Source organism: Dendrobates tinctorius, unplaced genomic scaffold (assembly GCF_039654945.1).
Source record: "Dendrobates tinctorius isolate UK_male_01 unplaced genomic scaffold, ASM3965494v1 ptg000036l, whole genome shotgun sequence".
NCBI classification, from domain to species: Eukaryota; Metazoa; Chordata; class Amphibia; order Anura; family Dendrobatidae; genus Dendrobates; species Dendrobates tinctorius.
The window spans coordinates 26,586,101-26,599,141 of record NW_027361704.1 but is presented as its reverse complement, the minus strand read 5'-3'; the positions used below and the strand labels follow the sequence as shown (position 1 = coordinate 26,599,141).

Genomic DNA, 13,041 nt, shown 5'->3' with positions numbered 1-13,041 from the left:
ATGGATAGAATAGATATATAAATAGATGTCATTGAGATATATAATCAGGGCACTGCGTGTGTAGCTTACAGTACATGTATTTAGCTGTTAATTAAATAAAAGAAAAAAAATGGCGTGGGGTCAAATTTTTTTTCTTCTTAACCAGCTGAGGGAGAGCCGACAGCTGGTGCTGATGTTTATAGGGAAGGAAGTAATAAACAAGGAGCTTCGCAGGCTATTAATATCGGCTAACAGCTGTCTACTTAGCCTTTACTGGCTATTAAAAAATGACGTGGGGTCTTCCCTATTTTTAATAACCAGCAATGGCTAGGCAGTCTGCTGTGAGCTAATATTAATAGCCATAGAAGGGGCCCTGGATATTGCCCCCCTTCCAGACTAAGAACATCATCCCTCCGATGCCCCAGAAATGGTGCATCCTTTAGATGCCCCAGTTCTGATGCTTAGACTTGGCTCTTCCTACTTGCCGTGGTGTGGTGGCAAGTGGGGTAACAGTATCGGGGTTGAAGTCAGGTTTGTAGTGTCAGCTAACATCAAGCCCAAAAGTTAGTAATGGAGAGGCATCTGTAAGACACCTCCATTGCTAATCCCTTCAGTTTAGATAAAACAGACACAGCAAAGTCCTTTATTTGAAACAAAAACTCCCCAGCCCTCTTTTAGCCATTTATTAATATCCAAAGAATATAAAAAAAACTAAGAATTCCTCACCTGTCCGCTGATAATCCGTATGGCTTGCGACCGTTTTCTCACATTGCACTCGCCGAGTTTAAAAGCAGATGTGAACGCAGAAGAACATTCAGTTGTTTTTGTACCGTTAAACAAGAATTAATGAACATAATGTTATAGATTTGTTTAATATGTGAATTGTATTATAAATTATTTTTAGACTTCTAAATTACAATAAAAAGTTGTGAATTGCTATTAAAGTGCTGTCATTTAGAATATAAATCAAAACTTTGTGATTCTTAGGGATATACCGGTAATCCAATGTTTTATTTTGTCTTTTAGTCCAGTAAGGTTCCTGTGGTGCAGCCATCGCATGGGGTCCACCCTCTCACTCCTCTCATTCCATACAACGAGCCATTCAGTCACAGTTCCCACTCGCCACATCTTCCTGCTGACCTCAACCAAAAACAAGGTAATTTCAACCCAGTGGTGACCGATAATTTCTACCTCTGAAAGGCAAGCTTCAGGTTACCTCATCATCCAAATAAATGTAATTTAGCTAGGGGAATGTAGTGTCACATAAGATGTCCTCACCGACCATAATCTTGCATTCACGTCGTGTTAATGCTCTCCTCCAAGCACTCCTTCAGGGGGTTACAATTCCCTGAAAATGAGTTATGGTTGAAAGCTGGGTTTGCGTCCTAGGTCATGGGTCTTCCAGCAGGAGAATGACTCCAAACATCAAAAATCACCCAGAAATGGATGGAAAAAAAGTGCTGGAGAGTTCTGAAGTGGCCAACAATGAGTCCAGATCTAAATCCCCATTGGACACCTGTGGAGAGCTCTTAAAATTGCTGTTGGGGAAAGGCGCCCTTCACATATAAGAGACCTTGAGCAATTTACAGGAGCAGAATGATCAAAAAGTCCAGCTGAGAGGTGTAAGAAGCTTGTTGATGGTTATAGAAAGTGAATGCAGTTATTTATTCCAATTGGGTGTGCAACCAAATATTAAGATGAGGGTGCCAACAATTGTCTGGACCATGTTTGATGATTTCATAGAGCAAAAAACCTGACCAGCACCTTCATATAATGGGAACAGGTGCCTACAGCAATGTATACATAACTTGCAAAAAGCAGGAACGCAGCAGCACTCTGTAGAGACCAATATATATGCGAACACAAAATCTATCATAATTGCTGAGTAAACTGTAATAAAAAGTAAAACTTTTTTTTTTTTTAAATTAGTTACAAAAATGAAGGTTCTTCACGCATATATTGGCCAATTCATCTGAGCCCATCAACCACGACAAGGTGACACTTCTCTGATGGGTCCTATCATCTAAAACATGCCTCTCTTGTGTTATAAGTTTACAGTGTGAATGGGCAAGCATGCCACTCCAGGGTTACAAACCTGCACATTTAAGTAGGCTGGTAGGAACCAGAGCTCATTTATAAACACCCTTGGGCTGAAGAGTGGGGTGCAAAGTCAGAAAGGAGGCAGTAGCAACCTCCATTGGATAACTGCATAGAACAAAAAAACTGACCAGCACCTCCATATAGTGTGAACAGGCGCCTACTGCAATGAATACATAACTTGCAAAAAACTGGAACGCAGCAGCACTCTGTAGAGACCATTGTTTGATGATGTGTGTGAAATGATGTCCAATTTGTCTTTTATTCTCGTTTTTTGTGTTTCACTACACAATGGAAATAAATGTGTATAACAGAACATGTTTAATTGCAATAATTTTCTGGGAGAAATACTTCATTTTCTGGAATAATGTCAAGAGTGCCAACACTTTCGGCCTTGACTGTATAATAACCTGCCCCTCAGGTTACAAATTCAATTGAGGCAAAACGGGGTGCATAATTTAAAAACTTTAAAAACTTTGGACTCAGAGTGACTCGCTTTCGGATGTTGTTTTTATCTTTTTTTTTTTTTCTAGGTACAATAGTGTATATATGATATTGTGTCCTGTATAAGTGATAAACGGCTACAGTGGAATTCTTGATTAGCGGTATTCTTGATTAGCGGTATACTTGATCCTCCCAGGGCCCAGAACCTTTGAATTTCTGGACATCCCCTTCAATATCTATACTTATTTATCTATACTATTTTACTGCGTGCCAACTGCTCCACCACCATGTTTTCATTAAATGGCTTTTCAACCATGGTGCTGTCCATAATGAAAATTACTAATCTTATTTTGTTATCTACCATATTGAGTCAGAAAAGGCGTGATATGAACACTTAAAGAAGTTGTCCACTACTTGGACAACTCCTTGTCATAACCCACACTTGGCCCCGATAAAATAATAAAGCTTACACTCTCCTCCCGTGCTGGCGCCGTTCCCACAATGTTGGCACTTGCTCTCCCTGGGTCGCTTGTACTTTTGTTGTGACATGTAGTGGCCAGCACCCAATCAGCGCCTTGGTCACTGTCCCCGCTTGCTGTCGAATTGAACATGAAGAGGAAATCAGAGATCAACTGCCACCCGGACTTTCTCTTCAGTGACGCCAATGCTGATTTGGGTGCCGGGCTCACGTGTCACAACAACCACACAAGAGCCCCGGGACCACGAGTGCCAACACTGCGGGAACAACGCCGGCACGGGAGGTGAGCGTAAGCTTTTTATTTTACCGGGGTCAATTATTTAGATCAAGAAGGGGTTGTCCTAGTAGTGGACAACCTAATATTCTTTTTAGAAGTTAGCGGTATTCCTGTCATGGCCATTTTGCCTATATGGCCCAGGTGGTCAGGACTCTGGAAACAGTCTAGCAGACTTCGCATAGAAATAAAAGGAAATTTTGGAAACATTGTAACACAGCAAGGTACGCTGTTTTTGTAAGTCACTGATTTGGCTGCAGTGCTGTCAAAGTACGGTCAGAGCTGCAGACAATAATGCATACCAGGAGCAGCAGTGGAGACTCCGTTCTGGACCCAGGGAGGGTAACTAAAGTGAAGTTTTGTGTTTTTTAAACAAACTTCATCCAGGGGACAGAGGTTTTCTGAAACCAGTAAGACCAGAAGGGTGCTAAACCTTTGTGCCTACATGCAACTGTAGTCCTGTGTAGAGATGAATGCATCGCTTTGCACAACCCCAGACCACGGTCCAGTTTCATTCCTCTGTAGCTGTGGACAGGAGCTGCAGAAATTTCTTGAGTTTCCAGGCTCACCAGCATGACGAATGATTTGCCAGCCTGACGTGATGTCATTTATGCAGCACAGAGGTGACATGGCATCAGTCTGGCAAATCCTAAGCGGAGCCTGGGATCCTAGAAGGTAAGGAACTTTACGCAGCTCGTGTCCACGGACAGAGAGTACTGACCATGGGCTGGGGTAGTGTGACGCGATCCGCTCACCTGTAGTCCTGAGCTAATCAGAGATGGGGAAGCCTGTTAAATGTGATAGAACCAGAAAATAGAATTAGACTTACCGGTAATTCGGTTTCTAGGAACCTTCCACGACGGTATACGGAGGTTGCCTCTTTGCCCTGATGGGGGACAGGAAACACAGAGAGGTTAAAAGGCCCTCCCACCTGCCAGTGACTTATAACTTATAGCACTGGTTTACCTTCCAATTCCCAGATTCTTTATCCAGGAGTATAGGGTGGGAATTAGTGCCGTCGTGGAAGGTTCCTAGAAACCGAATTACCGGTAAATTAATTCTATTTTCTCTAGTCACCTTCCACGACGATATACAGAGGAATACCAACTAATTCGGCACTAGGGAGGGACAACGGCCTTGAGAACTTTTCAGCCGAAGACTAGATCCCTACTGAATGTTACATCCAGTCTATAATGCTTTGAGAAGGTATGGAGTGAAGACCACGTTGCTGCCCTGCAGATCTGCTTGGGGATGCACCTGCTTTTTCTGCCCAAGAGACCGAAGTGGATCTGGGGGAGGCATATTTTGAGTGATATATGCTTCCACTATTGATTTTTATTTATTTATTTTTTTTTATCCAATTGGCTATAGTGCTCTTTGCCACCTTTTTCCCCTTGTTTTGGCCTGAGGAATGGACAAACAGATTCTGGTCGACTCTGTACGGACGGGTTTGGTCCAAGTAATGCAGCACAATGCGTCGGACGTCCAGAGTATGAAATTTTTTCTCTTTGACATTTGCTGGGTTTTGGCAAAATGACGGTAGGACAATTTCTTGGGATCGGTGGAACTCAGAGACTACCTTCGGAAGGAAGGAAGGGTCGAGACGAAGGACTATTGAGTCATCTCTAACAAGCAAATAAGGCTCCCTTATCGATAGGGCTTGTAATTCTCTTACTCTCCTGGCTGTGGTTATGGCTACTAAAACACTGTTTTGTATGCCAGGTTTTGAGGAGGGCGGGAAGACAAAGGTTCGAAGGGTGAACCTGTGAGCCCCCGGAGCACCAAGTTCAGATCCCATGGAGGGACTATTGTTTGTTTTTTAGGATTCATTCTGATGGCCGAAATCATGAATCTTCTGATCCAGCAATGACCTGCTAGATCTTGGTCAAAAACAGCTGACAGCTGAGACCTGGACCTTCAAGGTGCTAGGTCTAAGGCCGATCTCTAAGCCCCTCTGTAAAAAATCCAGAATTTGTGACATATTTGGCCTAAGCGGATCCGGTAAGTCAGGTAAACAAAAAGATGAAAACTTTTTCCAGATTTTGTTGTAGATAGCGTTAGTTACTGGCCTCCTGGATTTTTGTAGGGTAGTAATTAGCGGATCTGACAATCCCTTGGATCTTAGTTCCTAGGCCTCAGTAACCATGCCGCCAGATTCCACTTCTGAGGGTTTGCGTGGCGAATCGGCTCCTGCGATAGGAGGTCGTCTTCTAGTGTTATGAGAAACTGCGCATCTACCTGCATCTCGGTAATCAAGTTGAACCAACTTCTTTGGCCAGAACGGGGATACCAAGATAGTCGGGGTTCGGTGTTCTCGTATCTTCCTCAGGACTTTCGCCAGGATTGGTATTGGTGGGAAGGCATAGGCCAGGTGAAAGTCCCAAACCTGGGCCAGGGCATCCACTCCCCTGGAATTGTCTCTGGGGTTTATGGAAAAAAGGCTTCGACCTGCGCGTTTTGGTGAGAGGCAAAAAGTTCGATTTCCGGTAGGCCCCACCTGTCTACCAGCAATCTGAAGCTCCTGCTGTTTAGGCTCCATTCTCCAGGATGGATGTCCTGGTGACTTATGAAGTCTGCTTGCATGTTGAAGGTGCCCTTTCGATGGACCGCTGTCAGGGACAACAGGTGTTAACGGCCCAACAGAATATTCCAGCGGAGATTCTTTTCTGGTTGCTGAATTTTGTACTGCCCTGGTGCTTGATGTGAGCAACTGTGGTCATGTTGTCCGAATATATTCGGATGTGATGCCCTGTAATCTGGTGACCAGCGGCCAGGAGGGCTTCTTCCACAGCTTTCAGTTCCCTGAAATTGGACGATTTCTCGCTCGTTGTCTGATCCCAGAGTCCTTGGAACGTAATATGATTTATCATCGCCCCTTCTGCTGGCATCCGACGTGACTGTAGTCATCGGGACCTGGTTCCAACTTACGCCTCTGTAGAGGGTTCTGGTGTTCATCCACCATGCTAAGGAGGCTCTTACTCGACCCGGTGTGTGCACTTTCTTGTTGAGAGTACCGGGATGACCGCTCCAGTTTTCCAAGATCTGAGACTGAAGTGTACTGGAGTGAGCTTGAGCCCAGGCTACTGACTGTATAGACGCTGTCATGGAGCCCAAGACCGACATGCTTTCCCGGAGTGTAGGGGACCTCATGTCCCTGAATTTCCTGACCTTTGATATTAAAGTTAGACGGTGGTCGTCTGGAAGGAAGGACATTTGTTTTGCGGAGTCCAAAAGGACCCCCAGAAACTTCCTGGTCTTGGAGGGCTGCAGCTGAGATTTTTTCAAATTGGGGATCCATCCCAGAGACCTTAACGTGTCCATGGTTTTTGATACTTGGGCTTCCAGGGTTGTCTCGGTGGAAGCTACTATCAGTAGGTCGTTCAGGTAAGGCACTATACAGATGCCCTGGCTCCTGATGAATGACACTGTTTCTGCCATTACCTTGGAGAAAACTCTTGGCGCTGAGGAGATGCCAAATGGAATGACGTTGAACTGATAGTGCTCCACCTGACGACTCCCCTGTACTGCGAACCTCAGATACTTCCTGTGTCTCAGGTGGATTGGAATATGAAAATAGGCGTCCTTCAAGTCGATGGTTGACATAAGGAAGTGTGGCCCAATCAGGTGGATGGCTGACCTTACGGATTCCATCTTGAACTTTCGGTATTTTACATGCCGTTTCTGTCCCTTTTAAATTTATGATAATGCGGGCCTCGCCTGATGGTTTGGTTACCAGAAATATCCGAGAGTAATGGCCCTGACCCCACTCTGATTCTGGGACCGGGGAGATTGCATTTGATCCCATGAAGCCTCTGAGACCTAACCGCAGTGTTGTCTGGTCTTTTGGGGTCAGAAAGCAAGTGACTTTTAGACCCTGTGGAGAGGAGGAGATGAATTCAATCAATAGGCTCTTCTTGATGACATTGAGGACCCAGAGAGAACTGGTTTTCCCACTAATGTACGTATTTTGAGAGTCTCTTTCCCCCCCCCCCCACCGGGACGAAGTCATTGCTTGTCAGGTTAGGCCTGCTGCTGCTGTGGGCCGAGAATATTTTTTCCCCTACCCTTTGGGTAGCTCCGTTTTCTTGTTTTGCCTTTGCCTCTTGCTTGGGAGGCCTGAGCTTGTGGGGCACGAAAGGGCCGTTTTTTGAAAGGTTTTTGTTCTGGGAGTGGCTTTCTCTAGTATCTCGTCTAGGGCTGGCCCAAAGACATATTCTTCTTTAAAGGGTATGGCACATAATTTGGCTTTGGAGGTGATGTCACCACTCCACATCTTGAGCCAGAGCGCTCTCCTGGCTGAGTTGGATTGTACCAGGGACCTAGCGGCTACACTAACGGATTCCATAGGAGCATCTGCTAAAAACCCTGTAGCTTTATGCAGGATGGGTAGGGAGTCTAATAACTCACCCCTGGAGGTACCCTGTGATATGTGGGATTCTAGTTCCTCAAGCCAGCAAAACAAAGCTCTAGCGACACAGGTGGAGGCGATGTTAGCCTTTAACGTGGACACAGATGTCTCCCAAGATTTCTTTAGGAGACTCTATTTTTCTGTCCATTGGGTCCTTCACTTGAGAAGAATCCTCGAATGGGAGCGCAGTTCTTTTTGTGACTCTTGCCACCTGAACGTCAACTTTGGGGATGTCCCATTTCACCGAATCGCCTTCCAGGGGAATTCTATGTTTCATTTCTGAGGGAGTGCTGAGGTGTTTTTCCGGCAGTTCCCACTCCTGCAAAATCATGTCCAGTATGTTGGCATGCAATGGGAACCCTACACGTTTTTCTGTTTTAAGCCCACCAAACATTTGAGGCTCCGGTTCCTCTTCTAACCCCATGGTGCTGCGTACTGCGGATACCAGCTCCTCCATATAGTCAGAGGAGAAGAGGTATTTTCTGATCTCAGCAGCCCTGGGTGATACTGGTTCCTCCCAGCTCCCAGAGGACGATGTATGAGACAGGTCGGACTCGGAGTCAGAGTCTTCAACCTGGATTTTCCTTTTCTTTGCTGGAGAATGGGATGGTGGTGGTGGTGGAGTAAAAGCCGCTAGGGAAGACTGCACCTCTTGTTTGAACAGGGAGCGAATCTTGTCTAAAAGGGACGGCTGCTCTGCTCTAACTACTTTGTCGGTGCAGAACCGGCAAAGCTTTTTATCCCATAATGAGGGCATTTTAATGTTACATATTGGGCACTTTTTCCTGGTTGCGGCTTTGGGGGTAGACGTTTCTCCCTAAAATAAGAGGGAGAGAGAGGTAAGGATAAAGGGAGCCCCTAAATGAAATCACCATCCCACGGACCCCTTCCCTGCAACACTCACTGTAGCAGGGGCAGCCCTGGGCTCTGCAGACGCAGGGCACGAAGTTCTATCCATGTTGAGGATTTGTCTTATCTCCATGCAGACTTCAGCAGGGCTTTTATGCTCTTCAGAGCCAGCGCCTGCCCTCCAGTGATCGGTTCTTCCACCTCCCCCTCCTGGGTCCCCATGCCGGTGTTAGAAGCGGGTACCGCGCGCAGCATGGGGGCCGCCATTAGCCAGAAGTCGGCGTCCTCCCAGGAGCGCCGATACCGGAAGTGACGCGTGCGATCCACTGCCGTCACTTCCGGGACACCCAGATGCCACGCGCTGGAGGGGGAGAGACCGGGGATCTGCGGGAGGCCCCCAGTCGGGGATCCCTGGCCTGCTTTGCCCTCAAGGGGGCGCGGGAAGGCCAGTAAGAGGTCCCGAGGTCACCCGAGGGGACGACGGGAGCAGCGAAGAGGAGGAGACCACCAGCTGCCCGGCATTCTGACGCAGGTAACCCCTGCCCCGTTACTGCAGTTGCCGGCCACCACAGTATACGGACCTCTCCCTGCCCCATGGGGAACAGGAAAGACACTGGCAGGTGGGAGGGCCTTTTAACCTCTCTGTTTCCTGTCCCCCATCAGGGCAAAGAGGCATCCTCCGTATACCGTCGTGGAAGGTGACTAGAGAAAATAAGTAAAGCATTTGCAAAGTAAATTAGGTCCTAAATTTGGAACTCTGCACAGTGTTAAAGTATTAACTTTGTGATTGTTGACTAACTAAGGGAAATAATGGCATAAGGAAAAGCGACCTGTTTCACATTTTATAGAGGTGTCCTTCCTCAGGCCATGTTCACACTGAGATTTTTGAGGAATTAAAAAAAATAATTAGTTTTTCTAGCAGAAACCGCTCAGGAAGCTCCACCTGAAATCTGCCTGAAAAAGCTCCCCATAAATTGTACAAAATGCACAGCAAGGTCAAAACGATGTTGCTGTATTCAGATTCCGTTTTGTCTCACTCATTTTAACTACTTCAAGGTTCAGAAACCTTGAAGTGGCTAAAAGAAATGACATTCTCATTCAAGGCTGCCTGCTTTCTATTCCTAAAATATAGAGATAACGCCTCCCAACGGCAGAACTGCCTTGAGAACCAGGGCAAAGCTGCCGGTGACACAGTTTCCGAAAAACAGCCACCAGTCTAGATTCTGAGGTTTTGGAGTTTTTCTTTGCCTGAAACGTTTTTGAAGAGTTTTTAAAGATTTTTTTTTTTTTTCATGAAGAGTTTTTTGCCGCCTTTTGGTTGAATGGTGCCTAGTTTGGAGATTTGCTTTTTTCCCCCCTATGTTGTTTCAGAACCTTTTCAGAGTTAAAGCTTAAAAAAAATACTTGTGTGTAGCAGTTTTTGAGGAGGATTTTGGAGAGTTTTAGCTCCAGCAAAAGAGCAAAAAGGTTTACTCGTCAAGACCTCCAGACAAATGCACTATCATGATGCAGTGGACCCATATAATTAAGATGGAAACACAGGTGCAAGAATACCGATAAAACAACCGCTCACAGCCTACCAATACATGGAGGGGGCGGCTGCCTGGTATGTTGATGCACAATAAAAAACTTGTATGCGGCGCTGTTCACACTATGGCCATGCACAGCATCCAGGCCAGCCTAGTAGTAACACCCTTCTATTATTCTATTAGCTCAGGCGGGCTGGCCCAGCGCTATCAAAATGCATGCCATGTGAACAGACACCGCAGTTTACAAGACCAAATGGGCCCAACTGCACCCTGAATAAAAAGTGCAAAAAACACATTAAAAAAATGTGGAGTATTAGCTGATATTTTGGCCAAAATACGTGAGCCCGTAACCTGCGCCAAAGGTTTCCACGTTTACGGGTACCTAACAAAAAATACTAACACTGAAACAGCACAGAAAGAGGACTTAATGCATTAGTGCATTTGACTGGAGGCCTGGACGGGTAAACCTTTTTGCTCTTTTTCTGTTTTCTATTATTGGAGGATTTTTAAGTCCTCTTTCTGTGCTGTTTCAGAGTTTTAGCTCCAAAGACTGCTGAAAAGAAAATCAGTGTGAACATATCCTTACCCATCCTCTTGGTTCAACATATGCCAAGACGAGAGGTATGAGAAGACCAGCTCTGAGAAAAAAAACATCATTTTGTCCTACTCTTTCAGGAGATGTAGACACACATGGCATAAACTTGTGTCCACCCAGTGGTTGTGATATGCATTGTGGCCTGCTATGACATATTGTTTTTGTATTATGAGAAATTGGGTTAAATATTGAAATATGCAAACAGGTAGGTATGATGCCCTTCAGTTTGTCATTGTTGGCGCGCTGCATCCAATATTATATACATGGATGTCTTAGTGTTACCCGTGCGTATAGTCATCAGCCAGGACTCTTCTTGCAAGCCTCACTGTGGAGGTGTCTGATCATTTTTCTAGTAGTTGCAGAGAAGTACTGACTGTTAGAAGGTCACGATAGTGTCCTAGGCTAGGTACCTTTATATATTAACTCTGTGTTATTATTGCGTTTTTGTACCCCTGGACCACTTAGACAGATGTATGAACCCTGCCAGCCTTACACGCAGACTTAAGGCCCCGTTACACCTAACGATGTCCCAGCTATCCCACCAACGATCTGACATGGATGGGATCGCTCGGACATCGTTAGGCTGATCGCTGGTGAGCTGTCACATAGACAGCCCCTCCAGCGATCAGGACCAGCGAGCAAGCTGGCTTCTAATGTAAACAGTGGTTATCCAGGAGCCGTGGCTCCTGGATACCCGATGTTTACATTAGAAACCAGCGTCGCTGATAGCTGGTCTCTCGCTGCTACAAGCAGCGATGCGTGCTGGCCAGCGGGAGACCAGCGATAAAAAAATGACCCAGACCGATTGAGCACGATCAGCGATACCCGGCAGGGGGGCCGGTCGCTGATCCCCGTCACACACAGCGATCTCGCTGGCGAGATCGCTGTGGCGTCACAAAATCAGCTATCTCGCTAGCTAGCTGTGTGTGACGGGGCCTTTAGAATCCTAGATTGTTAGAGTTAGAAAGGACCTCAAGGGTCATCGTGTCTAACCCCCTGCTCAATGCTGGATTTACTAACCTATCTTATACAGATGTCTGTCCAGCCTCTGTTTGAAGACTTCCATTAGGCTGGAGTAACACTGAACGTTTGAAAAATTGTTCAGAGTCTCCCTGTTGAGAGTCGCACGAGTGTAATGCAAGTGTCATGCGAGTACAATCCAACTTTTCACACCTAGCATCTGATTTATGTCCGTTTGCAATGCGATTTTAAAATAAGCTTTTACATAGAGCAATTGTCTAATCTAAGCACATTGTTTTCAAAGGAAATATTTGTGTATGTGTGTGTATATATAGGTGTATCTCACAAATTTAGAATATCATCAAAAAGTTAATTTATATCAGTTCTTCAATACAAAAAGTGAATCTCATATATTATGTAGAGTCATTACAGAGTGATCTATTTCACGTGTTTATTTCTGTTAATGTTGATTATTATGGCTTACAGCGAATGATAACCCAAAAGCCATTATCTCAGTAAATTAGAATACTTTATAACACCAGCTTGAAAAAATGATTTTAAAATCCAAAATGTTGGCCTACTGAAATGTATGTTCAGTAAATGCACTCAATACTTGGTTGGGGCTCCTTTTGCATCAATTACTGCATCAGTGCGGCTTGGCATGGAGACGATCAGCTTGTGGCATTGCTGAGGTGTTATGGAAGCCCAGGTGGCTTTGACAGCAGCCTTCAGCTCGTCTGCATTGTGTGGTCTGGTGTCTCTCATCTTCCTCTTGACAAAACCCCATAGATTCTCTATGGGATTAAGGTCAGGGGAGTTTGCTGGTGTGGACAGGTGCCAAGTCCTGATGGAGAATTAAATTTCCATCTCCATAAAGCTTATCGACAGAAGGAAGCATGACATGCTCTAAAATTTCCTGGTAGACGGCTGCGCTGACTTTGGTCTTGATAAAACACAGTAGACCTACACCATCAGATGGCATGGCTCCCCAAATCATCACTGATTGTGGAAACTTCACACTAGACCTTGGAAATCAAGGTCCCAGAGTCTGGAGGAAGAGTGGAGAGACAATGCAATACTTTTTGTATTGAAGAACTGAAATAAATTAACTTTTTGATGATATTCTAATTTTGTGAGATGCACCTATTATACTTTATTACATTATATTAGATACATACATAGAATAAAATTCAGCAATTCATGTGCCATGTACAGGAAAAGCACAGAGTGACAGATTAGAATAGATATATACACATAGAATAGGTAGATTATTACATACATAGAAGAAAAGTCGTCAATTCAGCAGCCACGTAGTGTAAAATCACAACAGGAGCCGACAGCATAAAATAGGTGGATTACACACAGTAAATACAAATAGAATAGGTAGATATATAGGTGTCAGTGATTTATACAATTAGTACAGTGTGT

At 45.1% G+C, this 13,041-nt stretch overlaps 1 protein-coding gene across 12 annotated transcripts in view; it reads left to right on the top strand.

The window, feature by feature from the left end:
- TCF7 (transcription factor 7) overlaps positions 1-13,041 on the top strand; it is a 219,032-nt gene that overhangs the window by 106,012 nt on the left and 99,979 nt on the right. For all 12 annotated transcript variants that reach the window (XM_073573766.1, XM_073573768.1, XM_073573769.1 and 9 more), the window contains one exon: positions 1,006-1,135. In XM_073573766.1, coding sequence (XP_073429867.1) covers positions 1,006-1,135 — 130 coding nt within the window. The remainder of the gene's footprint in view (positions 1-1,005; positions 1,136-13,041) is intronic.